Genomic DNA, 26810 nt, shown 5'->3' on the forward strand with positions numbered 1-26810 from the left:
ATGAATTACCTTAAAAATGCCTTTGATATGAAATAGTTTTCAAGTTTCTGTTACATCCTTGAGAAACTCGTGATGTCACGCCATCTAGCGGGATGCAGCGGAGGCTGGAAAGGACAAGTTGAGAACTTTTTGTCGATTAATCATCGTTTTATCGATTTAACATGCCGATTCTTTCCAAGTTCATATGTCTTACTGCAAGGTGAACCCCTTCTGATGAATGACAAGATAAGAAACATGCCTGAAATGTTGCAATGTAAGTGCACTTTGATGTTGCAATGTAAAAAAAGTTACTTTTTTCAGCCCATGGTCATGGATTTGGATGGTCATGACCATAGCCATAGGCCTAGCAGTGTATAGCAATCACAATCAGACGGCAGAGACAGTCACAGAATCAGTCAGTGCCAGTTGGACCAGCAGTGCAACCCGTGGCTGGACCTTGTGGATGGGCAGTGGGCAGAAATTGGCTTTGCTTTATCCCTCTGTAGTGGTATTCCATAATTTGGCACAGTCCCAATCACTCAGCAAAGATACCCAGCCTAACCGGATCATATTGTGCTGTACAAGAACAGAGCAATATTTCGTTGAGTCGGTGCAGACTTAAACCTACGTACAAGTACAAGTGTACAATGTTTTGACATCTTTAGATGCTGGGCCGAGGAAGGAAGGAGGCTGGAACATTAAGGCCTCCAGATCTTGGTCAGTCATGATCATGGCAATTTATCACAATATCACGTCCATACTGAACAAGGTCAAGGCTTGTAAAGCTTTGGAAGCCAGGCCTGGCATATCTGAAGAAGACCAGATATGTCAAAGGGTCAAATTCAGCACTGTTTAACTGTGAAATAGGAGAGACCCCTTTTGGTAACTTAATCTACCAGCCTGGCTACTGCCTATAGTCTCCCTTTTAAGTTAAACATGTTCAATCAATGATCAATGGGCACAAAGGTCAGGAAAGGAACCTGCAGTGATGGCAAGGGGTATTTACTCGATTACCCATTTTGCATATACAGCTAAAGCTTCATTTTTGGGGCTACTTTGGCCCCAGTCATAGTTGCATTAATCTGCAAAATTGTCAGTAAAAGATAGTGTGTGTGAGTCTATCACATGCAAATGTGCCCTCGGAACATGGCCAGCCTGCAACATAAATTGCTTGTAAATCAAATCAGGGTCTACAATATAGATTTTAAGTCGGGCACTTGGCAGCCAACAACATTTTTTTTGAATTCCTCAAAAGGGTATCTCGAATAATTAAGAAAAGCCCCCTGGCAAGAGCAAGTCAAAAAGGTAAACATTTGCCTGCGAAACCCTCTCTGTACTCCTCTGTGGCTCGGACCCCATCAAATGAAACGCAGCAATTTGCCATCAGGCAATATGACCCGTGGTTTCCACGGCGATAGAAACTGATTTGATTTCTATCTGAACAGTTGGTGCGACGTATGGAAGGAGGGCTGTCTCCGAGGATAGTCGGTTGGTGTAAAGATTGTAGGATCAAATTTGTTTGCTGCGGTGTGGTCTTGTCTACTTTAGTCACATCTTCGTGGATTCACTGTCAATACCCAACACAGTCCCTTATCTATATATCACCTAGAAGGTAAAGTCATTGCCTTGTTGTTTGAATTTAGGATGATGACACATAACAAACAGATTTCCTGAATTCCATTGGGAAAGCAGCATGCCTTATCTTTCAGAAGTGAAATACTGCTTTGGACTTTGTTGGGACACCCCTCCTTTTCTGACAAGCAGATTTGGGTCTAAATACAGTATAATCACTAGTCTGCATGGTCTACTCTATAGTCAAATCAGCTGTGGTACTCAATGCTGGTGATGAGATGGTCCCATGTGAGAGACGGTTTCATTAGATTAGGATCAATCAATGGGAACGTTAGAAATCATTGGGTAGTTACTACATGTCTGCTCATGTTACGGAACGGTAAACATCTCGTTGTCACAAACGAGGCTGATTGAGTCATTTCTAGGAGATGTGGGGTTATCATGTGCATTTCTGAGAGTTACGCTGTACGAATATTGTAATAATCTTAGGGATACTTTATGTTTTTGGCCGAAGGATTTCTTATATTCATAAATTTATGTTTTACACCGGTGAATATATGGGGAATTGAACATGTTGAATGTATCAGTAATAACCAGTTCATCAGATGACCTTTTGGCTTTATGACATCGAATTTTATGGACTGAATATGCATGCTGCCTGATGTCCCCAAGGAATAGGTGTGTTAGTAATTGTCTATCAATACTGGATGATGTGACGTATTGTTCTTTCAAATCTTGGGTGTGGTGTTACAGCTCTTGTTTTATCGCTTTTCATGTGGCTCTGATGTGAACTTGTGTCATGACTGCCTAACTTCCCTAATCCCATGCCAGTACTCAGTAGTCATGTTACATCTTTCATCATGTCTTTCTTTGTTTCCTTTCAGATGCATGATTAGGAACATGATCAAGAGTGCAGTCCTGAGTGAAGATGTTGCATGTGTTTGCCGTCAGCCCACAGCCCCATGTTGACGAAACAGATAAACTTCACTGTTGGCTACGTGTAGGTTCGTGGCAACACCATGGTGATTCTTCTTGAGGTAAGATGTCAAAATATAAAGGTAGAACTACATTTGATGTTCGGTGTTGTGTCGGCATTCCACTAGTTGTAAGGAATAATATCATAGGGCAGGGAAAGGCAACATTATCATGTTAGGGCACCTACTGCCGCCCAAGAAAGACAAAACCAGAAGAAACCTTCTTTGTGTTTATCTATCTTGCCTTTTGCATGTTTGGACAAAAAGCATATTCTTACCTCATTTCCTCAGTGATTCTCATGTGCACAGCGATTTTCATGTTTACTTTTATTGGTATGTTGCTGTGAGACGATATGCGTATTCAGCATCACTGGCAGCATGTCACACCTACCACTTTTAACGATTTCTATTCTGTTTTGCAGGAATGAAGAGTATTTGGGTTGTCTTCTTGTTGTTGTGTGTATTTTGTGACAAGAATCGTGGACAAAGAAGTAAGTATAGTGCTCTGTCGATGTCAGGAGATTGGATGAGTTACTGGGAACCATACAAGACACAGTGCATTGTACACTGTGCTACTCTGTAACCCAGGTGCTTATAGAATAATGTAACATTATATTATTTGGGGAGTAATTAGAATTTTTAAAATTAATGCATCTCCTTTTCAGCTATAACCTGTGATACCAGCAACCCAGTAGACTACGCGGTCGACCTCCCCCGAGCGGAAATAGGCTTCATCATACCGCTCATTCAACCGCCCTCCTACGGATCAGACCATGCAAAGTGTGATATCACTCTTGTTGCCGCTTCCACTAGCCTAATAAAGATCACGTTTTCGCTATTTAATGAGTCTGTATGCCACCCGGCGAAGTTTGATTATCTCATCACTGGAGATGACTGTGATACCCTCAAACGGTAAGTTGACTTTGTTAATTTGAGAAATATTTCAGGAATTGTTGATAAGTACCAGTACCCCAAAATAAAAATACCAGTAAATCAATAAGGACGTTAAGCGTACCATCAGAAAGTTCTTATCCGAAGCTTTTAAGTCAATAGTCTTATTCCTGTTGAGAGATTTTAACAATTCGGAATATTTTTGACAATGTCAGTGTCCCATTGTCCAGTTTTTTCATAAATTCAGTTTATTATCCCTTCATTGTCACTCGTGGGGCAATATTTCGTGGCAAGAAGCAACGTAGTGTTAAGTGTCTTGCTCAAGGATACATAGGTTAGACAGTGAAAGTCAATTCTAGAAGTAATGCCAAAGCAAGTGTTTTACATCCACTCACATTCCGTCTCTCTGCAGCTGTGATTACCTTCTCATACATGAGCCCTACGAAACGTCAAGACCTCTGAAGAAATACGATGGATTGCACAGTGGCGACACCTATAAATCTCACTCGCATAAAGTCCACATTCGTTTCTGCTTCATCAAACCTTATCGAGATATGATGACCAGGTGGAAGTTGAAATATCAAGTCAAAGGTAGGTTGATTTCGGCGTCTCTGTTAATGGCGTTTGTGTTGATTTTATAGGATTGATTAAGAACGGTTGGCAATTCTCCTTCGAAATTGCTCTTCAAAAACTTCCACTTCATGTTTTCAGAGAGGAAAGGTGTGGAACTATTTGAAGGAACCTCTGGCACAGTGCGTACGCCGTTCTTTCCCTATGGCTACAGCATCGGCAGGGACTACAAATGGTTGTTTGTTCATGCCGAGATCCAGGGCTTTGTGTTCCTACAGTTTGATGACATGTTGCTTGCTCGAGGACACACCCTAGAGGTAAGGAATTGATATAATAGACCCACTAAAATCCGGGCGGCAAATTTTAAAAAGTGTGAATGGTGCCATTTGAAAAAGTTGATTGAGACTTTTCCAACAATTATTCCTGTGAATTCAGGGCCCTGCTCCAAGTTTTCCCTCCACAATACAGTTCTCCTATATGAAACATACTCTTTTTTGCAGATATATGATGGAGGGGGCCCCTGGGCCAACCGGGAAGTCCGCAATCTGACAGACAGGCGGCCATTCTTTTCCACTGGGCCTATGGTGTTTGCAGCGTTGATGCTCCGTGATGTCACCAATACTCAAGTCGGCGCCGGGTTCAAACTCAGATATGACTTGATTCAGTGTGAGTAAGATATGTGATTTTCACAGATTTCTAGCCGTCTGTCAGCTTATTCAAGGCATTTGCCTTTTGGGTGCCAGTTCTTTCCCCAACTTCTGGGCCAGTTTAGCATTGCTTGTCCATCCTCCCGTCATGTCTTTCTTGGTGGAATATCTAGACGTTTCTTTCTGACACCGTCTCTATACTGGTCTAAAAAGAGGCTAGCAATCTTATAAGTATCATGCCATTCTCAATAGAAGAGGTGTGAAGATAGGCAAGAGACAGAGCGTCTTGGCATCTTTCTCATTTCATTTTTATCAAACATAAAAATAGTACTTCATGAAATTTTTATCCTTTTCAGATAAAAGATACCTGTCTCAATACAAAACACGTAAGTTCAACTCGACAGAAGATCTTAAAACAATCTGACCTGTAACTGCTTGAGACCAACACCAAATTGAAATTCAAAAGTTGGCCATTTTCTATGCCCATAACAGGCTCTGACCAAAATAAGCTTTGATTGCGCTGCTCTTCATTGAAAATAAACACTCGCAATTAAATGCACATTTCAGTTCAATGTCGACACTTACTCTTGGTCCTCTCTTTCAGGCACGGAAGTGCTGGCCAACAACAGTGCCATATTCCCTGACCTGGAACCTCGTCCATACACCGGTCTTTTGAGTCTCTTCGTCAATGTACCCGGCTCTCTCTACTATGACTACCTCTGGATTATTCCCCCATTAAGGTCACCCGAGGCTGCTGTTGTTTGGTTGGTCAATTACAGTTTCCCTGTCGGTGAGTATTCAGGAATAATTTTCCCCTTCAGGCCAAATTTGGCAACTCTGGGCCTACTGTTGGATCTCAAAGATCTTTATTCTAAGCTTCTTTGGCATATTGACTCTGGTGTGTCGGATACCACTCGGTCAGTTGCAAGGAGGCATAGTGAGTCATGTACCTTTTCAGGGAGGTTGGTTTTTACACCAGGAAAACAACAAAACAAGATGAAAAGACGACAACGTTTTGTTGGTAGTTTGTATCAAGTTGAACTTGAGCCGGACAGTTTTTGGCGCCTTGGTAGAAACTGCAGTGATACACTGTTGATAAACAAAGTGCAAAATGGGGAAGAAAAAAGAGGAGAAGACGTGAACTGTCTGTTATTGCGCCTTCGGTCAGTTTTGTCTAGAGGACCTAGCTCTGACCTGAATCAAACTTTAGTGTGACAGTGCGGCTCTCCTTTGGGTATTTCATTCAGCCTTCATCTTATTTCTATAGGGAGCAAACTTGAAGTTCTATTCGGCTACAACAGCGACGCTAACGTACTTTATAGATACGTTGGTTCGTGGAAGACGTCAAAGACAGTTAGTAACGCGATTGTTTCCAATAAAGGCCTCTACCTCAGACTCACTGGTTACTTTTACGGAACTGTCTTTGTTCACATCTCATATGCCATCTTCAGAGATTTAAAGGAGGATCAGTATAATGATGATACGCGTCAAGGTTAGTATGATCGGCAAATATTCTCCGTCTTATTTCCAGGGTGCGAGCTCCAAGTGCGAGGCGGCTACCACAGTGATGCTAACATACTTTATAAATATGTTAGTTCCTCGGACACGCCCAGGATGGTTAATATAACAAATAAGGGCCTTTACCTCCGGCTCACAGGCTTCATCTACAAAACGGTGTACGTTTGTATCTCATATGCCATCTTTAGAGATTTAAAACAGGATCAGTACAACAGTGATGTGCGTCAAGGTAAGTTAAATTGTGCATTACCAGGGGCGTTGCTTGCTATTTGCTTTTTGCTCTTGGGGAAGGGGTAAGATGACACTCTCTGAAATGTTTCAGTCACATTTGTGGGTGACTTGTATTGAGGGGCATTAGCACCTCCACTAGCTACGTCCCTGATTACCCTGTTTCTTGTCTGGCATTAGACATAGGACTAGGAGTTTTGGAAGAAAAGAGTGTCTTAATCATAAGGTGTAGAGAGAACCAGCGATGCTGGAGTTTGTGTTTCAGTCCTCCCCCGAGTGCATCTCAGACTCTAGGCTATAAACTCGACCTGTTAGACTCTAAAACATGTGATAACAGAAACATATCTCTTTATTTTCAGGTTGTAGCTTCCCTGGCGATGTGAACAACAGCGTGCCAGCGATGCCTGGGTTTGTGTGCCATCTCTCCCGATGGTGCATCCCCGACTTTCTCAAGTGTGATAAGATACTCCACTGTGCTGGCAAAGAAGATGAGTTGAAGGAGATGTGTGGTAAGCTTCCATCATATTGTTAAAGGGACAGGTGGGCCATGAGATCTTGCATGTTGGTTTTCCCTGCAAAAATGACTTCCAATAGGACCATGACTTCTCAAAGCAGGGTTATTGAGAAATCATTAATCTTCTAAACACAACAGCAGAAGATTTTGAAACATTTTGATGTGGTTATGATGTGTGTGTTGTTGCATGGCTTTTGAATTCAACATTGTTTGAAGACCTGGAGACAAGTAAGCTGTTTGCTGGAGTCATAGATGTTACTGTCATTGTTCCATGATACCGTAGACTGGGAATTTTCTTGTGGGTTTCAATTTTGCTTTTTTCTCAGCAGCAAAGTTTGAGATAATAAAATGTCGCAAAAAACAAACTTTTAAGTAACTTTGTTACTGTTAAAGTGTTCTCAAAAATCTGATTTAAAACTCGACCAAAGCTGCATAGCTGTGAAATATTTCGGTTAATACAGTAGTGAGTAGTCTCATGGTAAATAGGAGCAAGACTTAAATTCTTGATAGTAGGTACCCTCGCGAATTCCCATTCCCAATTCCCTTCTTAAAGATAAAAAAGACCATGCCCCCTCGACGACCACTAGACCCTACCGCTTCACGACCCAAGATCCTTGTAACAGCCGGTCATCAACTTGTGGTGAGTTGTTCTGTCTTTGCCTTGGTAGGATATTTCTATAAAAACCTCATTGCACTGTTTGCCCTTCCAAATCTACTTTAATAGTTAAATTGCCAAGATACATCTCGTATTCATGTATTTTACTGAAAAATTGGTCCAAAGGAGGTCTATCACTGTATATGTCATCCAAATGTTGTACTTCTGCCTAGAAGAGTAATGTTTACAAGATGGAAGTGATGTCCGTTCGTATTGTGCAGATTGGGTTTTGTAATTGTATATCTGTCTGTGTTCTTCACAAACTTTTCTATTGGAGGGGAGGAAAAGGGTGATTTTTCATTGAAAACATTGGTGGGAATTTGAAGATGGGTGGCAGTGAGATTAAGGAATATTTTCAAGAAGTTCAATGGGGCGGAGAACATTGATCTGATTGTTGTAAGCAATGATCAAACTGTCTTACGCTTGTAATAATGTCAGAATAATTTCATGGCATGTGATGTTCGAAGATATTTTCTTATTGACATTCATATACGATACAACATTTGGCTGTTATCATCTTATGTTATTTGAATATGCCTCTTGCTTCCAGTTACTTCTACCACTAGCACTGGCAAAGATGAAGGTGGCCATTATTACCTGACGTGGTTGTTCATCTCGTTACCGATTCTGCTCGTGGTCTGTATATCGTTCTGTATGGTGTGGGTCATACGCAAATCTCGAAACCGGCACCGTAATAACAGTCCACCAGGTAAGGCCGTCATATATGGATGGTCAGCGAAAGCTGAACCATGTTACCTATTTAGTGCTGTGCTATAAACAATCGTGATACAAGGAGACTAAAAAAGAAAGGCCACAATGAAATAAAATTCCTATAATTTCATCTTCAACCAGAATTTCGTCCTTTTTTTGAACCGGAAGACTTTGAACACCAACAAAAGCTCATTACTTCAGAATCATTCATACATACATACATAATGAAATTTATATAGCGCTGTATCCAGAGATGCGATCTCCGCTCAAAGTGCTGCATTCAGATGCAGAGTTGTTCCTTGTCGACCCTTGAGGAGAGGGGTACAAGCTACAAATTGATAGTTGCATTAAAAACTTGTTCTGTATCTTTTCTCAGATTATCAAGAGCACATCTCTAGCACGATATCACACACAGTGTCGTTTACACGTACGCTGCAGCAGTCTGGGAACATCGTCAACAGCCACAGCCATTCCGACCTCCTTGGCCCCGGTCACGGCGATATCGGGCCATTCGGAATCATCAATCCAGCAATGCAGCGCTCGGAGAGCATGGACTCGATATTCAACATGCCAGCGCCGCCATCTTATAGCGATGTCATTGCTGGGAATGTTGGGACTATGACGAGATCGATCTCACAGGTGAGTCGCACATACGACTTCTGTTTATCGCAAAATATCTGTTCCTCATTATTTTGCAATTTGTGAAAATTTGTGACATGAAAATAAAATGTTAGGCAATTTCCAGTTCAATGTCTGATTGACTTTAACTAAATGACGGCATGATTCTTTCCAGCCACCTCCTCCTAGTTACGAAGAATCAGAACACAGAGAAACAACTCGGAGGCAATCACTGCCATGTCCACCACCGTATTCGACATTGATGAACCGAGCTGCTGAACATCGCCAGGCACGACGAGAAAGGGAGAGATCTGCTCAAAGTGATGGTGCGGTCTCTGGCAATGCTAACACAGTTGACACTGATATCAATTCAAATGTTCAGACTGTTCCACCTGTTACTCTCAATAGCAGTTGGGGGGCAAATGACATGTCAGGGTCAGAGCCTGATTCTGCCGTGCCAGGAGTTGGTGCTTTAACTCCATCAGCTCCGATACTTTCAGATGGCGACACAGATTCTAACGTAACTCAAGTGGCCGACTTGTCTCCTGCTGTCAATAATAACAGTATGATTACTGCCTTCTCTAATCCTCTTCTTGGGTCAGTTGAGCCTGGCACTCTGCCCCTCACGGCAAGAGATGCAACTGTAATCATTTCAAGCATACCTGGGGATATTTCTTCAGGTGTACATATCAGTAACATAGTTACTGATGTTGATGCTCAAGGTGAACATATCAGTAACGTGGTTAGTGATGGTAACTCGTCAGGTGCAACCAGTAATATGGTTAGTGATGGTGACGCACCGGGTGTACATATCAGTAATGTAGTTACTGATGTTAATGCTCCAGGTGTACACACCAGTAACATGGTTGGTGATGGGGAAGCTCCAGGTGTACATAGCAGTAATGTAGTTACAGATGGTGATGCTCCAGGTGTACACACCAGTAACAGGGTTAGTGATGGTGAAGCTCCGGGTGTAGATAGCAGTAATGTAGTTACAGATGGTGATGCTCCAGGTGTACATATCAGTAACATGGTTACTGATAGTGACACGCCAGGTGTACATATCAGTAACATGGTTAGTGATGGAGACGCTGGCCAAGCACCCAAGCGAGAACAACGTTTGTCTGTTGATTCATCAGCCCTATTTGCTGAAAGTCAAACTGATCTTGCTGGTGAAAATACAAGTAAAAATGCTAGGGAAACCAGTAATTTGGATGGAAGGAAATAATCTTGACACTGTAAAAGACTGATTTACATGAAATTGCTCAAGTTGATGTGAATGTGATGAATGATTTGGACCACTTTCATAGGGACAGTGTTTCAACTGGAAATAACCTAGAATCAGGGGAAGAAATTAGTTAGAATCTTTGCCACCAGGTTGGAGTACTGATGAGACAAGACCACAATTGATTTTTTAAGCCTTTTAGCAGTTAAATTGTCAATGTTTGACCGCGACGCAGCAAAGAACGCGTGGTGTTGTGAATCTGAAATTTAGATTATGTTATTCCGGACAGTCGGGCAAGTAAATGGTGAAAAATAAAATGGTGATTGACCACGGAAATTTTTTTTTAATCGACAAATTAGACAGACTTTGATATTTCCACTCTTTTCAGCCAACTGGCAGAAAACACTCAAAACACGCCCCCTATTACCCAATTAGCAAAATTCGAAATTAATTTTTTCATCAAATAATTTCTTTATATCTGTAGACTTGCCACAACAAATATTTTTTCAATACCTCTCCAAATATGTACTTGAGAGTAAAAAACATGCACTCGTCTAATAGATAGGCCTGGACCCTCCAACCTATGAATATTCATTAGTGGTCTTGTCTCTGATATTCTTTACATGACGTATTCTGTATTCTAGCTGTGGTCGGGTTGGCAGGAGAGAGAAAAAGTTTAGCAAAACCATTTAGAGCATCTGCATGAGTTTCGAACGTTATTGGGTCACTGATATCAAGACGACTTCATTGAGGGAAACATCAGAATTTGACTAATAATTGATTTATTAAGATTTGGGAGTTTTAACTGTTATTTTTAAAAGATGGCTGTTAAGTTGAATTTGACTACGTAAACATGTAGCCAAATTGTGCTACACGTATTGTTAAATTTGTACAGCAGGTAAAAAACCAGGAAGTGATGAAATTTCACTTCGTAGTCACACTCTGATGTTCCCAAACTGATTTGTCATATTCTGAGTTTGGCTCGCTTTTAAAAGTGAAAGTTTATCTTTTGTGTATAAAGTAACTGTAGGCAGATTTGAACATGAAAACAAGCTTCATTTGATCTCTGATAGAGAGTCCCTTAAAAGTAATTCGAGATTTTGAACTAATCTTATGCAGCCTGCTAGATCTCAAAGAAGACCTTCAAATTGTCGCATGCTATTTTGTGGTGCATGTCTCTGAATGATGATGCTGTGCTGCTAAGAGAGAGGGGGTTAACTTTTTAATTGATTTATTGTCTTTCTTGAATTACTTTTCAAGGGAACATGCTTATGTATTATACATATCAATCTGGCCTACTTGAATGTCTTTGAAAGGGGCCTATATCATGAGTGCCATGTCTGTTATTTTGTGCCATTACTGTTTATGCAGTTATTGCTGTTACTGTTTATGTGCTAGATTATGATACAGGGTGTTGAAAAAACAGTCTTGGTAGTTTTAAAATGTAATGTTTTCAAAGGGAGACTATAGGTATTTTTGAATGGCTCTTTGTGGGTGAATAGCTTGGTTTTTTTGAGCATGGATTTCACCAGAGAATACATGTATCATGTTGCTACTAGCTTTCATGAACGACATCGGAAAGGGTTGCTTTCTGAAAACGTTAAACTAAAAAACTCACAAGACTATTTTTAAGGCCGTACATGTTGCTTGATTTTTCCAACTTTATTTATTGATTAAAATGTAAAATACACTCGTTTTAGTGCACATTAGGAGCTAGAGATCATGTTTTTAAAACATGTTTTTCAAAAATTTTCTTATCTGTCATATTATTAACTAAAGCATACTGGAAAAATCTTTTGCAGTGAAATTCCCAGCAAATGAGCGATAATCCACTCAATTAAATCAGCAAATAAGTTATTCTTGGCTATGCTTAGAAGTTGACTTTTTGATGTTTTCTTCTCAATTAGATGTTCAGATGTAATTTTAAGGGGTCTGACTCGAGAGGCCTGATATGGCATGGATTTGAAGGAGCAGTCACATTCTGTTATGACAGCTTATGTATGTGCCTCCTTAAATATATAGGTATTTTTGCCACGGGAGTCGATGAGATCTCACAATTTAAAGAAACGTATTCTTCTAGATGTTATCTATAACTGTATACAAGATAAACGACTTGCCATATGTTGTTGTAATTATAACAAGTCATGGACTGATACCGAATCATTAAATTTCCTGAGGTCCTCTTTATTTCAAATATCCCCAGGTCCCCTGATATTTATCATATTAGCTGTAGCTTAGATGGAACTTATTCCTGCTGCGACTTTGTCCTCAAAAGACCACTTCGGATAAATGAAACTATTGTATTAAACCGCAGAATCTCTCTACGTGCATTCTTTAAACCCCACGGAGCCTTAATCAGACCTTCATTTTCTAGGGAACTTGGGATATGACCAGGTATTTATTTGGCTCTCAACAAAGGATGAATGCCAGGAAAACAAGAGATTAAGTTTGAATAAAAAAAATGCTGGCATAAATTTTGAAGAGTTGACCTTTATTATTGTTCTTTGCTGTTTTTTGGTCTAATGATTCGGTGTTTGTCCATGACGGTTAAACTGTATTGTTATTTTATGAGAAATATTGTTGTATGGTGAAAGTATTTTCAAAATTCTACACAAATAAAATATATAAATACATGCCTGTTGATTTTTAAATTCATATGTTGTATAACTTTAGTTGTGGTAACCGAAGTAGGCCTAACTGTGTTATGGAGTCAGTGGAGTTGGTCAGTGTGCAATCTTATATAGGAATATACAGTAGAACCTCTCTATAAGGGACAGCCTCAGGACGGACAAATGCTGTCCTATCTGCTGAGCCCATCTTGCAGTACATCACTGATATCTCTAGCATGAACTCTTCTTGGTATCATCTGATGGAGAAATCCTTTTCCAAAAAGTTTCACATGGATGGTCATTTGCAATACGGCAGGAGTGTACGTCTGCCTGTATCAGCAAGTTGCATCTGTGGACTCCATCCTTTAAAGTGCACTGGCTTCAATGATATCAATTGAATGAAGTCAATTCTCTTGCTTGAATCAAATCTATGCTTTCCCACTCTGATGCAGTTCTCTCAATCTCATTATGTAGTACCAAAAACACACTGTAGGTGTCAGCAGTACCTAATTGATTGATTCATCTAGTGCTTGTACAATCATCTCGTAGGAGAAGACGATTCTGCAGAATAATCGGATACATCGCCACGGTAATATGCAAATTGTCTTTATTCTTCATTACACCAAGGACGTGTACTCTAATCCTCGTATTGTTGTTATTTTATTGCATTTTGCATGATAGGTTATTCAGTATTGATATTCATATTTAGATATTTTTGTTTTGATTACTCCCTGCTATGCAGTCCATTGTGTAAATGTCCAATGTACACTTCATTCTAACAGGCAAATCTCATGTAATTTGTAAAAGCTTATAAAGGGAGACCCCGCTCTTGTTCAATTCGCTTGCAGTCATTATGCATACATAGTTATGATATCTGTATGTCTACCTTCACGACGACATTGTTGAAATTTATATTCAGTGCATATTTACAAGATTAGAAATGTTCAAATTCGAGTTCAATTTTCAAATTTTTGAAGGAGTGGACTCGACCTTTAATGCAAGGTTTTCATTGCTGTGCGGGGTCATCTGCAGAGATGATATTTAGTGAAATTGGCTCTGTCGCTCTTTCTAATGGAAGAACCAATAAAAGCGAAGCTGGTACTACCTCAATTAACCCTCTGTGGCCCTGAAAACCTGTACGTTTAAAGATGATATCATGAGGATTTACTTTCTATTGAGGTCACTCGAGTCAGCTGGACCATTGAAGCCTACAAATCAAGCTGATTCAACATAAGCCCTAACTTAACGACTCTTTCTGAGCAAACGTGAATATAATGCTGCCTTTTGGGGATGAAACCAAATGGAGGCTATTTAGTATTTTTAGACATCATTGCATTGAATTTAAAGGCACATCTGATGCGTGGAAACTTGTAAATTGTATTTGAATTAGAATAATTCTGCTCCAAATTGCTGGTAATTTTGTCTTGTATCAGTAGACATTATTGCACTCTAATTTAAAGGAACAGTTGACTGCAGAATTTGTGTTTGAATTTGACTATTGAAATAAAAATGCACTTTCGTTGAATGTTTGAATTGGGTGATAAAATGCCTTTAACTGCAGCATCTATGACTGTAGCAGACAGCTCTCACTGTATTAATGGCTGAAACTCTCGCAGCCTCTCATGAGTCATTGTACTCTAGACATTATGACTCGTGCAGTGTTGCATTGTCAAGGACAATATTTCAATGATGGGAGGTTCTCTGCAGTCATCATACTGCACTTGACATTTTATGAGGGAGAGTAGGGAAATGACGGGCTTGTGTAATGTCAAACTAGTTGCAGTTTTCTTCCGTTTTTTGTGAATTGTAGATTCCAGTGCCTGGGTACTGTACCCTAAACTCCCAAATTCTGAACCTCTTTCTTTTTGTGGTTTGACCCGATTCTTATTTTGGCAATTTTTTCTCTCATTTTTTCTGATCAAAAAAACTCTTTACAAATGATGCAGTGGAGTCTATGGCCTGGGCATTATTGATTGGTATTTCATGATTGGTGTGGGCAGGATCAGATCAATAAGTTAGGGAGCGTCTCAAAAAGGTTGATGACTGAAATGATGAATATTATCGTCTGAGGGAGATGGTCATCAGTTTTTGAGGCTTCATCATATTTTTGTAACAGCGGTTAACGTACTTGGTCCAAAGCTCTTTCTCACTTTTCGCTTATTGATGTTTCAGATGGCCCAGTTTTCTTCGTGCCGCTAAACGTTGATTAGAAGATGGATCCTGGACGAAGAAATTGTAATCGCCACAAACCATACAAGTGTGCGAATGGTCAGTGCACAAAAGGACCAGCAAATTGCCGTGAGTAGCTTTTGTAGTAATTGAGTAGGGCACCTCAACCAGCACGCAACCACGTTCCAGCTTGATACCATTGATTGCTTCAACTTGCAATCCATCCCTATAGCCAGCCTCTTCGATTAATCTTTAAGCCAATGGAAGAGAAGTGAGCAAACTGCAAACTGCATGGTTGGAATAAAACGTTATTTTTTCTTGCAGATTCTTCACGCCATTGTAAGGCGTACCCACTCAACCCACGCAGATATCAATGTCCGGAGGGAAATTGTGTGCGATTTGATTACCACTGTAGTAAGTATGATTTGACTGTCGAAGATGAAATGAGCCACATGAATAAATCAGGACCTGCAGAATTGAACCCCGGACGTCACAGGAGACATGTGCTGATGTTTCCTGGGCCACTCCAACAGCCAGCGCATGTTTGTGATCTCGGAGCTTTCTGTTTCGAGATGGACATACCTGAGAAAGTTTCTTTGATGCTGGGTTTCGGTTTGTCTTCTTTCACTTTAATTTTGGTCTTCTTTCTCCCAGTACGACCCTGCGGCTTCGAACAAACTGACACATCATCGAACACACCAGTACGCCATAGATACAAGTATGACTACCAATGTCCGCACTTCCCCCTGAAATGTGGACGCAGCCCATCAGATTGTCGTAGGTATTCTTATCGTCTATCTGCATGGAATGTACCTAAAGGAGCTGGATAGCCTAGTGGTTCACACTGCTGGCTACCACGCAATGAGCCTGTGCTTGATAAACCGGGAGAACCCAAGATTGTAGTTTTGGATAAACCAGCGTGGCTTTCAATTGAGGCTTTCCTCTTGAGGCAACAGGGTCAATGTTGATCACTACCAATGACCTGCAGAGTGCATAAAATGACACCACCATTGACCTGTAGAGTGGTAGCGTGACTTTCAATTGAGGCTTTCTTCTCAACTCAAGTGAGGCTTTCCTCTTGATGCTTTCCTCTTGAGGCAACAGGGTCAATGTTGATCACTACCAATGACCCGAGGAGCGCACAAAATGACACCACCATTGACCAGCAGAGTGGTAGCGTGACTTTCAATTGAGGCTTTCCTCTCAACTCAATTGAGGCTTTCCTCTTGAGGCTTTCCTCTTGAGGCTTTCCTCTTGAGGCTTTCCTCTTGAGGCAACATGGTCAATGTTGATCACTACCATACCAATGACCTGAGGAGCGCACAAAATGACACCACCATTGACCTGCAGAGTGGTAGCGTGACTTTCAATTGAGGCTTTCGTCTCAACTCAATTGAGGCTTTCCTCTTGAGGCTTTCCTCTTGAGGCTTTCCTCTTGAGGCTTTCCTCTTGAGGCAACCGGGTCAATGTTGATCACTACCAATGACCTGAGGAGTGCATAAAATGACACCACCATTGACCTGCAGAGTGGTAGCGTGACTTTCAATTGAGGCTTTCGTCTCAACTCCATTGAGGCTTTCCTCTTGAGGCTTTCCTCTTGAGGCTTTCCTCTTGAGGCTTTCCTCTTGAGGCAACCGGGTCAATGTTGATCACTACCAATGACCTGAGGAGTGCATAAAATGACACCACCATTGACCTGTAGAGTGGTAGCGTGACTTTCAATTGAGGCTTTCGTCTCAACTCCATTGAGGCTTTCCTCTTGAGGCTTTCCTCTTGAGGCTTTCCTCTTGAGGCTTTCCTCTTGAGGCAACAGGGTCAATGTTGATCACTACCAATGACCTGAGGAGCGCACAAAAAGACACCACCATTGACCTGCAGAGTGGTACATGCACTTTTTAACTTGTCACTCGACTTACACCAAGTCACAATGCCACCATCTTTGAATGATGACTGAAGCAAATGGAGTTTTGGTATATCTGTGTGAAGTACAGATTGGAACCTGAAGCATAATAGGCCGACAACCTCCTTCAATCAACCTGTTCAGTTATCTGTGATTGATTGATAGATACTGCTTTTTTTCAGCATCACACTGTAGCTACCCGGATGCCTATACATGTCCCGTGACAGGAGAATGTAAACCAAACTTTCATTGGTGTGGTGAGTTTCAGATATTAGTCATCCCTTAGGTATAGAATTGAATTTGCACGTGGCCTGCTCGAAGTGTTTACTAAGTAAAAAATCCCGACTGATGATGATGACTATGAGGAATAACTCTTTTGTCCCACTTCAAAGAACATATATTTGTAAACTTGGAGGGGTTTGCTGATAACTTCTCATTGTCAGCAGCTCATATTTGCACACAGAAATTAGCTTGTTCAAGATCTTCTCTGATATCCTGATGATTGTATCTTTTATTTTCCACTTCAAATAATTGGTATTGGTCCAGGTCAAGTGATGGTACTGACATTAACAGCTCATTGCTAGAAGTGTCTCTAATTTCAGAGAGCTGCTCAGAGTTTCGCTGTGATAATGGCGTCTGTTACCAACGCAACCAAAAATGTGATAAACTGAATGACTGTGGCGATTGGTCCGATGAGAAATACTGTGACGGCTCAGAGAACCCCGAACTTCACCCAATAGCAACCACACGTAGTCCAGGTAGGCAGAACTAGAGTAAGACCATTGAAAGAATTAAAAACTGATTCTCCTCCCTGCCTGCCATGCTTTTGACCGCCAACTGCATTTATCCAAAATTGATAAATTATTTTTAAATGTTGGTAGATTTTAAAGAAAAATGGAGAAAAAAGAAACTGTCTTGATGGGACATCCATTGAACGTTTGACTTGTTTGGATGAGAAGAGTTGTGAAATACATGATGCGTTTCCTAATCTTTGCTAGTTTTCCTTTTCACATTTTAGATGGATTTCTGCAGCCATGGTCAATAGTAATGATATCAAGCGGGGTGATACTGCTGATGTTGGCCACTATCTATATGATACTGAGACGATACGGGCCAATCTGTCGGAGGGGACGTCTACTATCAAGTAAGTGATCTTGTACCATTTCTACCTCACTTTCGATTAACTTGAAAGCTAAAGAGCTATCTTTCATTTACTTTATGTCTCCTTGCCTTCAGATCAAAATTCGCCCCAGATACGCTCTTCCTGCACGTATGCAAATGACCCGTCAATGTGCCTCTGGAACAACTCGGTAGAGGGTGCTCGCCTCTCGTACATTCCTCCCCAAGACAGTCCGACGTCGTTCATCCTTTCCAGAGCTGCTAGGTCACATTTCCGGGAAACGCCTGCCAATCCTCCATCATATCTGGACGTGATGGCATCTGAGCAATATAGTCCATTCCCTGAGGATTCTTATGTAAGTTCCCCGTAATTTCTTGTCCTCAAATGTGAAAGATGGTTATTTCTCAAATATCATAATTGTCAGTTCACCTTTAATTAGCATAGATATACTTGGGTACTGGCAATCAGTGAGTTTCCCATTGTTACATACCAGGTCATCTATGGCGAGTTTCACCATATGCATGGTAAAATTGTCAAAGTTAACACTGGGGGCGTAATGATATACAAATCACAAAAAATTATAATCAATCATGATTCTTTTGTTTTTATAGTCACCGCCAAGTTACAGTGAGGCAGTACTGGCAGCAGCATCAGATCACCGTGGGGTGACTGAACCTAGCTTCAAGAGACTAACACCCTCCATGGCAACCACTCAAACTAACTACAGCCCTAACCCAGCGACAGAGACGATTGTTTGACGTTGGTCTCCCGGCTTGGCAGCTACGAAATACCACCACAGCCGTAACCCACCGATGGAGACTGTGGTTTGACCTCAGTCGCGTTGTTTTGTAATGCTCATATGTTTCAAAAAGAGAACTTTGAACAGTTGGAAGGAGACGTATCAGTATAGTTTTCAAATGTTTCATAGATGTCACTGGTGCCATTTGTCCTTGAAAAGAATGAAAAGTGAAATGGTTTTTTATAGTGGAAGGAACTCATTTTCTAGTTCGTGGTGCTAATATCATACATGTATGAAAAGATTAGCAGTTGATGAAAAGCTTTAACACTTATAATATGCTGTACAGAATTTTCAATACAATTTGTGTGTGTTTATGTACAAATCATGTATACATTGTAATGTATAGTGTAACCATTTTAGACTGAGACAGTGTGCGAGTGTTGATATGTGGGAGTCCACAATGTCGCTTAGAGTAAATGTGCCATAGTGTTTTAGTGAGCACAATGGCTCCTGGCTGTTTCATTTATCTTTATACTGTATCCAATAGACATTTCAATTGGACGTCTTTGTCAATACATGTATTCTTGATATCTGTTTGTTCTTTGTTGAATTTTCTTTAAATGTCAAATTTTACACTTTTCAGATTTTCTGTAAGCCTAGCGCTATAAATTTTTATCTCGTGCATTTATGACATTGTTGTTCTCCCCTATTTTATGATTATATGAAAAGTCTGTTACAATTCTGTTTAGCTGTCAAATATATATCTGGTGAAGTCCCCTTTAAATCTTGTACAAGTAACTGTATTGATTCATGTAATAAAGATTGAAAATATGTTTGAAAACACATTTTCTATTTCATTGACTGACCCCTACGCTTTTTCGACTTCGAAAACTGTTTCTGTTTGTTTACCATGGTTGTGCCTATGTCCTGATCTGGAGGGAGGGAGTGGGGCCCTTCAACTTTCGGGGTGGGAGGGCCCATACTCGAAGGCGCTTGAGAAATCAAGGCTTGTTTGGGTAGTGTGGCTGGAGTGTGGAAAAAGGGAGAGAGGGCATTGGAGGTCTGGTCGTGGGCCCAATTCAAATCAAAATTTGGAAGGTGGTTGAGCCCGCTTTCGGAGACCGCTGTGCAAGGGATAGTAGTCCTAGGGCTGATAGTCCGTGTAACAATAGCCCGCATTGCTAAATGTTTTGGTTAGGGTTAGCGGTACAATAGATCATGCTGCTAAATTGGTCAAATACAATGCTACCGGACTATGACTCCAGGGGGACTATATCCGCTGTCACACCGCCTCTGGTCTTTTCGGAGATTATGCTGCGGACATCTTAAGGGCATGCCACGGCCAATGTGGAATTTGTTCACAGTGGTTTAGCATAAAAAACAACACTCGGAATGCTTCGGAAAATGGCAGCCTCCGTAAAAAGCAATGTGTTGAAAAATATCTCAAAAGAAATGGGCTCTGAGGCAAAAAACTCTGGCTCTATCTTTAAATCTAAACTTAATCCAGTCACAGGAAAGATGGAATGGGCGTTAGAAGTCGAAGACTTTGATTTCCATCAAGAAATAGCCAGGTAAACTTGCGATGAAAAAGTGGTTACCGAATCGATATGCTTTCAATGCATGATGTGCAGTCAAAAATGTACAGTGTGTATACAAAAAGAATGCATTGGAACTGTGTAGAATGCCTGCAATGCTGCATTCAGCATGAGAGATGATTTTGGGATTTAGCCTAGGGCCTTGTCCTCAGTTTCTGCCATTTAGATATCCCAGCACTCCTTGTGAACACAATCTTGCCCTAAACTCCATAATTTGTTCAACACTCAACAGTACTGTGAGTACATTACATGATGATCATGTGGCCTATGCCACCAAAACAGATGCGACTATAGTGAAATAGTCTCTACGTGCCAGTGCCAATGGCAATGCTACTTTGTACATCCCCCAGAATATCACTATCTAACCAAAGGGAGTCACTCCTTTCCGTCTTCGTTCTTAAAACAAAAAGAACTTTGACTTTGAGTTGCTTTGCTCAGTCAGTCATTGTTGATGTCTGTGGCTCCACATGTTCATTTCTTTTTATGGTTCTTTTACAGGTCTGCCTATGCTGATATGCTTCATGATACTGAAAGAGTAAGTAGGTCTAAAACGCACAAATGCAGGAAAAATTATCACGATTCCCGACCAGTCTTCTGCTTCACTGGTTAAAAGGGCCTTGTGAACTTCTGCAACTAATCATCCATTCAATTCTTGGTCATCCAGTAAAATATCCATTGCAACCTAATCACTGAGTACAGGGGATTGTGGTTTTGATAGACCAAGCACATATGCAAAAACACTTTGGAAAACAGCTGGACATGGGCGTATCCCACAACACTAGTGTTCTGATAAAATTTTCTTCTGACTACACTGTATAATTTTGGATATTTTTCTTCAGAACAAAAAATATGACCTGGCATTACAGAAGGCTATTCAAACAATGCACCAGCAAGGAAAGAAAGCAAATGTGTTGGATATAGGGACCGGGACTGCACTATTGTCTATGATGGCTGTCAGGGCAAAGGCAGATTCAGTCACAGCTTGTGAGGTGAGCAATCATGATTTTTATTTTGTTTTGTTTTGAGAGACCAAAGGTTTCAGCGAATGTGGGGTATTCTGGTCCTCAGTCAAGTGTCTACCGGTTTCTTTTGGCAAATTCAGGTGGTAAAGAAATACTATTAAATATGAAGACTTTTATCTTGTAATTTTATATATATACATGTACATTATTGTACTATTACAGGCATTTTCTCCTATGGCAGGATGTGCTCTCAAAGTCATTAATGCAAATGGCTTCAAAGACAAGATCAAAATAATCCCAAAGAGGTCTACAGAAATAATAACTGGAGAAGGTTTGTTTTGTTTAAATTGAGAGTCCTGTGTGCCTCTTTGAAAAACTCAATTCTATCTAAATCCTAGGATGCAACAGTTGAGCCTAAAGTCAGCTCTGCCTTTAAATCTCATGAGGAATTCCCCTTTGGCATTTACATGTCTATATATTGAAAGCTACACTGATTAGGCACTAATAAAGACCCAGAAGTTCTCTCGCCAAGAAAGGATTTCGATAGTCTGAAAACGTTTGAGATAGATGGCATTCCCAAGTGCAAAAGAGAACATTTTCCTTGCAGTTTGAGGGCCAGTATCAAGCTGTGGTACAGTTCTTACTTTTATAAAGGTCTGTGGCCATGCATGTGTTTTCTCGGTAACTTCTAAGATTATATCATATCAAGCCTTGGGTGTTTTTCTGCAAACAGACCAATGGTATATTTTCCATTTTCAGGTGGCGATATGCCAACGCGAGCAAACATTCTGGTAACTGAGGTGTTTGACACGGAGCTGATCGGCGAGGGGGCAATCTCAACATTTGACCATGCGCACAAACATTTACTGGAAGTAAGTAATGTTGTTTGCAATAAAAATGTCTGTGTCCAACTTGTGTCCGAAATGTATTGTGTATAATCTCCTCATGCTGTCCAAATTCAATTTTTAGAAAGACTGCATCGTAGTCCCGTCACTCTCCAACATGTATATCCAAGTTGTCCAATCAGAATTCCTCTGGAGATGTAATCGTCTGCAGCCAGTTAAGGTAAAAGGTGTGGGAGAACTCCGGCAGCCCACAGAGACAGCTCAGTGTCCTGGTTCAGCTGCTGTGTACGATTTACAATTGGACCAACTCGTTGAGGGAAAAGACTTTCGCCCAATTACGGAACCTTTTAAAATATTTAAGTGAGTATGTGATAATAAGGAGTGTGGTTAATGGTTTTCATGGCGCAGTCCATCCCCGTATGTGGGTGACTGACTGTGAGTGTAGACAAAATGACTTGGCTGACATGAATATACATTTGTACAGTATAAACATCTCATTGCTATAATGTGATCTCTCATAGAGATATATATAAGCCCACACTGGTCCATTTTTATTTGGCCTTTGGCAAGTCGCTTCAAAGTGTATTCATAATATTGTGAAAACTATTATGTAGACTCAAACAGTAGCAGCCCTCTGGCTTATTTTTGAAGACCAGTCAAACTGAATCTTTTGGTTTCTTTCTTAGGTTCGACTATTCTGGTAAAACTCCAATAGAGTATAACCGATCACAGGCAGCTGTTTTACGTACACTACGGGCAGGCCACTGCCATGCTGTATTCATGTGGTGGGACTTGCACATGGACATGGATGCCGATATCATACTCAGTTGCGCTCCAAGATGGGCACATCCAGAACCAGATAAAATGCAGGTATGGCAAAAGTATTTCAATTGATATCAACTCTTTGGTTCAAATTAAACCAGCAATGCATAAATTTCTTTGCTGTCTCAGTTGCTGTCCTACATTTCAGCTTGTGTGTTATTTAAATGTACTTTGAACATACCTCTTTGAGGACTTTGAATCAACACCAAGGTCGACAGAAGTTGAAGTAAACTCCAGAAGTTGAAGTACATGTAAACTCTCCAGATTTTGTACATGTAGATTTTGTTCGAACTTCTGCCTACCACCATCAAAGTCTTGAAAGGAGAATTATTGCCCCAATACTCCTAAACTCAATAAGCTACTCGAACAACACTCAGTTGTTCCTTTCCAGTAGGTACCCAATTATACTCTTGGATTAAGAAGTGCAACTGCAGGGTTAAGTACATGTAACTTGCTCGAGGACACTAATCTAAGCAATACTGGGCCTGATCTTCATTCTAGTGGCGAGATCATTGGATGCAGGCCGTTTATTACCCCCACGAGGCAGTGACCGTTGAGGAGGAAGAAGACATCGGACTACACGCCACTCATGATGAGTTCAGCCTCTGGTTCGACGTGTCCACGCATCGGTAGGTATCAGAATATTACTCCTGGGTTAAGAAAAGCAACTGCAGGGTGTCTTGTTCAAGGACACATAGAATCAGCTTGTGAGTCCAACCCACGACCTGCAAGTTAAGAAGTTGACACCTGAACAAACTATTACGCCAACGTTGGTCTCGGTAACAGGGTGTCCAATTCCTGCATTATGACGGGGAGCTGGTTTGTTTTGAGGTTGTGCTTGTGACCGTAAAGTCTTCTTCCATTTTATCAGTCAACCTTCAGATTTTCCCATGCCCATTTTAAATTTTCAGACGTCCTGCCGTAAACCAAACTGACCCTCCGGTATGTCATTGTGGCAGCCATGTTGCTTGTAGCCGATCACGGATCTTGATGTTGAACAACCAGAAAAAACATGACAAGTATATAGAGACATTGAAGGAGGTATGTCACATATATTTTTGTTGACCTTGTTAGGAGTGGTGGAGAAAAGGTATTATTTATGATAATGACCTTAAAATCACCTTTAACTTTTTCAGGTAATTACCGAGGACAGTGTTTGCGTGTGCATTTCAAATGGCTCATATCTTCCATTCATCGCTGCTAAACTTGGAGCCAAAAAGGTGAGAAGAAATAAACTTGAACATAAACAAGATAAAACGAATTCTAAAGCAGTTGTGTCTTGCAAGATCTTTTCTGTCATTGTGCTTGTGTCGTAGCGTGATTTGCTGGCTCTGTAAGCTCATCCTGTGTGACGTCGTGTTGCTATTCCATTTGTAATGAAGATATGCTTTGTTTTCTTTCAGGTGCTAACTGTTGAATCCAATAACTTCCCGAGGAGATGTGCCGACTTGTACCTCCGAGAAAATGGCCTGGAAGACCAAGTCCTGGTGCTCGAGAGTCTCGATCAAATAGAAAATAATCTTCATGGCAAAAAGGTATTGAAGGGAGCGAGATAGTTGCAGTGGTGGACACCTGTTTTATTGCACACAATGTTGGCTAATTCCTCCCATTTTCTGCGCTGATGATCCTTTTCCTTCCTTTGGAGTACCTTACTGGAATCCTCATTATATAGACTGATTTCCAGGGCTGTTGGGGTCTACTTGTCTGCAATTTAAGTTGGTTTCTTGAAGGAGCTTCATTCTCCTCGATTCTTTCCTGCCAAGCTAACAAGTGGCATCATCCCTGGGTTTGTTTTTTGTGGTATTACTTCTTCTAGAATGGTTGCTGCATTTGGTTTAACTGGATCGCCTCTCTTAACTACTTCCATATAATCCTGTCATAATGTCATTTTCTTTTCAGATCGACATCCTAATGGCAGAACCCTTCTTCTCCTTCGCAGCCCTGCCATGGCACAACTTGTATTTTTGGTATGCCCACTCAGACATAAGGCAGCTTTGTCATGACAGCACAGTGGTTCTACCTCGGCAAGCTGTTCTCAAGGCAGTGGCGGTCCAGTTTGATGATCTGTGGAAGATCAGGGTCCCCATTGGTGACTGTGAGGGTCTCAACTTGGATCATTTTGATGCGTTGATGGCAGTAAGTTCTTTTCAAAGTGTCTGAATTTCTTGAAATATTGCATGTAAGGGAGTTGTAGTGAAGTAAAAACCCTGGTGTCATGGCTGGCACAGTTAGGTACATTTCCCTGTGTCCTGGTAGACACAGTCAGGTACATTTCCCTGCGTCCTGGCTGACACAGTCGGGTACATTTCCCTGTGTCCTGGCTGACACAGTCGGGTGCATTTCCCTGTGTCCGTGTCCTTGGCTGAGGGAGGTTCCACTGTATAGACTGAAATTTGTTTTAAACTCATTCCAGGATTCGTCGGATCTCGTGGACCCAATGGTGGAGGCCCAGCCACTCTGGGAGTATCCAGGTATCGCCCTGACACAGCAAACAACCCTAGCAGATTTTGACCTTGCTAGTATTGTGCCAAATGAACAGATTCAGTCAGAAAAGGAGCTCACAATAGAATGGTAGGTACATGTGTTGTCAAAGTGATGCTTTTAGCTGGTAATAGTTGCCAACTTATGATAGTTGATAGTGTTTGTCAGTTGAGCTCCTATTTAGGACAAGTGAAAAACCTATTGTTCTACTTATTCCATCTTCAGTCATCTGATCACAGCCACTCTTATGCTATCTATGGCTTGTGAACTTGTGACCTTGCCTTGGTAATCAAGTGATGATCATAATATTTGGCTCTTCTGACATTTGAACCTTTGTTCAATTTAAAAAGCCTTTTGATTTGATAACTCTGTTGTGATGTCTTTTCTTTTAGCGCTGGACATTGTAATGGAGTAGCGATCTGGCTGGACTACGTCTTGGGGAAAGATCATACTGTAACCACTGGTGCCATAGAACCCATCATCCCAGGGGAGAAGGTCACGTGGACCCCAGATATCCGACAGGGCGTCCATCTATTCAGGACTCCACAATCTGTGACTAAAGACTCGGCCGTCAAGATAATTACAAAGTTTAATCCTAAAAATGGAGATATAGACTTTAGTTTTTTGGTGTCGTAATGTTAAGGGTCGGGGTAAAAGAATTTACAATGTATGAAGGGGCAACAAGTACGGATGGCGATATGCTCTGTGATTCCCTAACAGTCTTCTAGATGAATCAGTGTCTGTGACATGTCAAAGTATTATCTCTATACTGCTGTATGTGAAGATTTTTATTCAATACATGTACATGTAAAACATAAAACAATCTGTTTATGATGAAATTGTTGTTATTTCCGTCCTTCGATTTTGGTCACAGAGTTCTGATGTTGTTCCTTGATGTTGGAGATTGAGATGGTCACTCCACCAACCGTCTGCCAACGATGGTGAAGAAGTGCATTGATTGGCTATGACGATACAGCGTCAAAGTCCAGAACGGATTCCTTCACTTTCTGCAGGTTGCTGCCTATAAAAAAACAACAAGCCACTACAGTGCCCCTGTGGCGGAGGTTGTGGTGGTACTATTGCTCCTAGTTGGAAGGACCCCGAGTATATATTCCAGCGATCTTCTCACACGATGTCTAACCTAAAGATGATGGTTGAAATATTTGTCTCGATGTATTGCTCTTCCCACCAAATGTGAAGACATTACAGGTCTGAGTCTTTATTTTTTACAAAATGTAGTCTGCATGGTTTTGACTTTGTCCTAAGATTTTCCCAATTCAGAGGTGAGGACTTGGAACATTCATAAAAGCTGTCCCAAGTACCTTGCCCATGTGGTTGTGACCAAAGACAGATTGATGTTCTTGCTGTAAATCCAAGGAGGTGATGGTCAAGACTAAATGCCTCGCAATATACAGGATGTTGCAGAACAGGTTCTCTGAGGCCTTGTGATCAAAGGGACAGACATG

General features: G+C 41.0%; 3 protein-coding genes across 6 annotated transcripts; all 3 read left to right on the forward strand.

Moving 5' to 3' along the window:
• Nucleotides 1-93: 93 nt before the first annotated feature.
• Nucleotides 94-12722, forward strand: LOC135496038 (uncharacterized). 4 transcript variants are annotated; one of them, XM_064785142.1, is made up of 15 exons: nt 94-253; nt 2436-2588; nt 2948-3016; nt 3191-3437; nt 3829-4007; nt 4128-4303; nt 4487-4652; nt 4990-5019; nt 5238-5423; nt 5901-6125; nt 6739-6888; nt 7447-7533; nt 8099-8257; nt 8636-8898; nt 9053-12722. In XM_064785142.1, the coding sequence occupies exons 3-15, from the start codon at nt 2950-2952 to the stop codon at nt 10103-10105; spliced, it is 2988 nt and encodes a 995-aa protein (XP_064641212.1). In that variant the 5' UTR covers nt 94-253; nt 2436-2588; nt 2948-2949; the 3' UTR covers nt 10106-12722. The 4 variants fall into 4 exon arrangements, with proteins under 4 accessions (XP_064641212.1, XP_064641214.1, XP_064641216.1 ...); XM_064785144.1 differs by lacking the exon at nt 5901-6125 and adding an exon at nt 6165-6380; XM_064785143.1 differs by lacking the exon at nt 94-253 and adding an exon at nt 268-277.
• A 305-nt stretch (nt 12723-13027) lies between these two features.
• On the forward strand, nt 13028-19425 carry LOC135496000 (low-density lipoprotein receptor class A domain-containing protein 3-like). The gene is made up of 9 exons (XM_064785077.1): nt 13028-13300; nt 14884-15009; nt 15205-15294; nt 15535-15657; nt 16963-17037; nt 17383-17538; nt 17799-17924; nt 18017-18255; nt 18512-19425. Exons 2-9 carry the CDS (start codon nt 14925-14927, stop codon nt 18656-18658), a joined length of 1041 nt encoding a protein of 346 aa, XP_064641147.1. The 5' UTR covers nt 13028-13300; nt 14884-14924; the 3' UTR covers nt 18659-19425.
• Nucleotides 19426-20016: 591 nt separating this feature from the next.
• On the forward strand, nt 20017-26167 carry LOC135495683 (protein arginine N-methyltransferase 7-like). The gene is made up of 14 exons (XM_064784530.1): nt 20017-20210; nt 20733-20769; nt 21074-21223; nt 21419-21527; nt 21956-22068; nt 22166-22401; nt 22728-22911; nt 23365-23492; nt 23775-23904; nt 24000-24083; nt 24267-24398; nt 24763-24999; nt 25277-25434; nt 25737-26167. The coding sequence occupies exons 1-14, from the start codon at nt 20032-20034 to the stop codon at nt 25978-25980; spliced, it is 2121 nt and encodes a 706-aa protein (XP_064640600.1). The 5' UTR covers nt 20017-20031; the 3' UTR covers nt 25981-26167.
• The last annotated feature ends 643 nt before the right edge of the window (nt 26168-26810 follow it).

Source organism: Lineus longissimus, chromosome 11 (genome assembly GCF_910592395.1).
Source record: "Lineus longissimus chromosome 11, tnLinLong1.2, whole genome shotgun sequence".
Lineage (NCBI taxonomy): Eukaryota > Metazoa > Nemertea > Pilidiophora > Heteronemertea > Lineidae > Lineus > Lineus longissimus.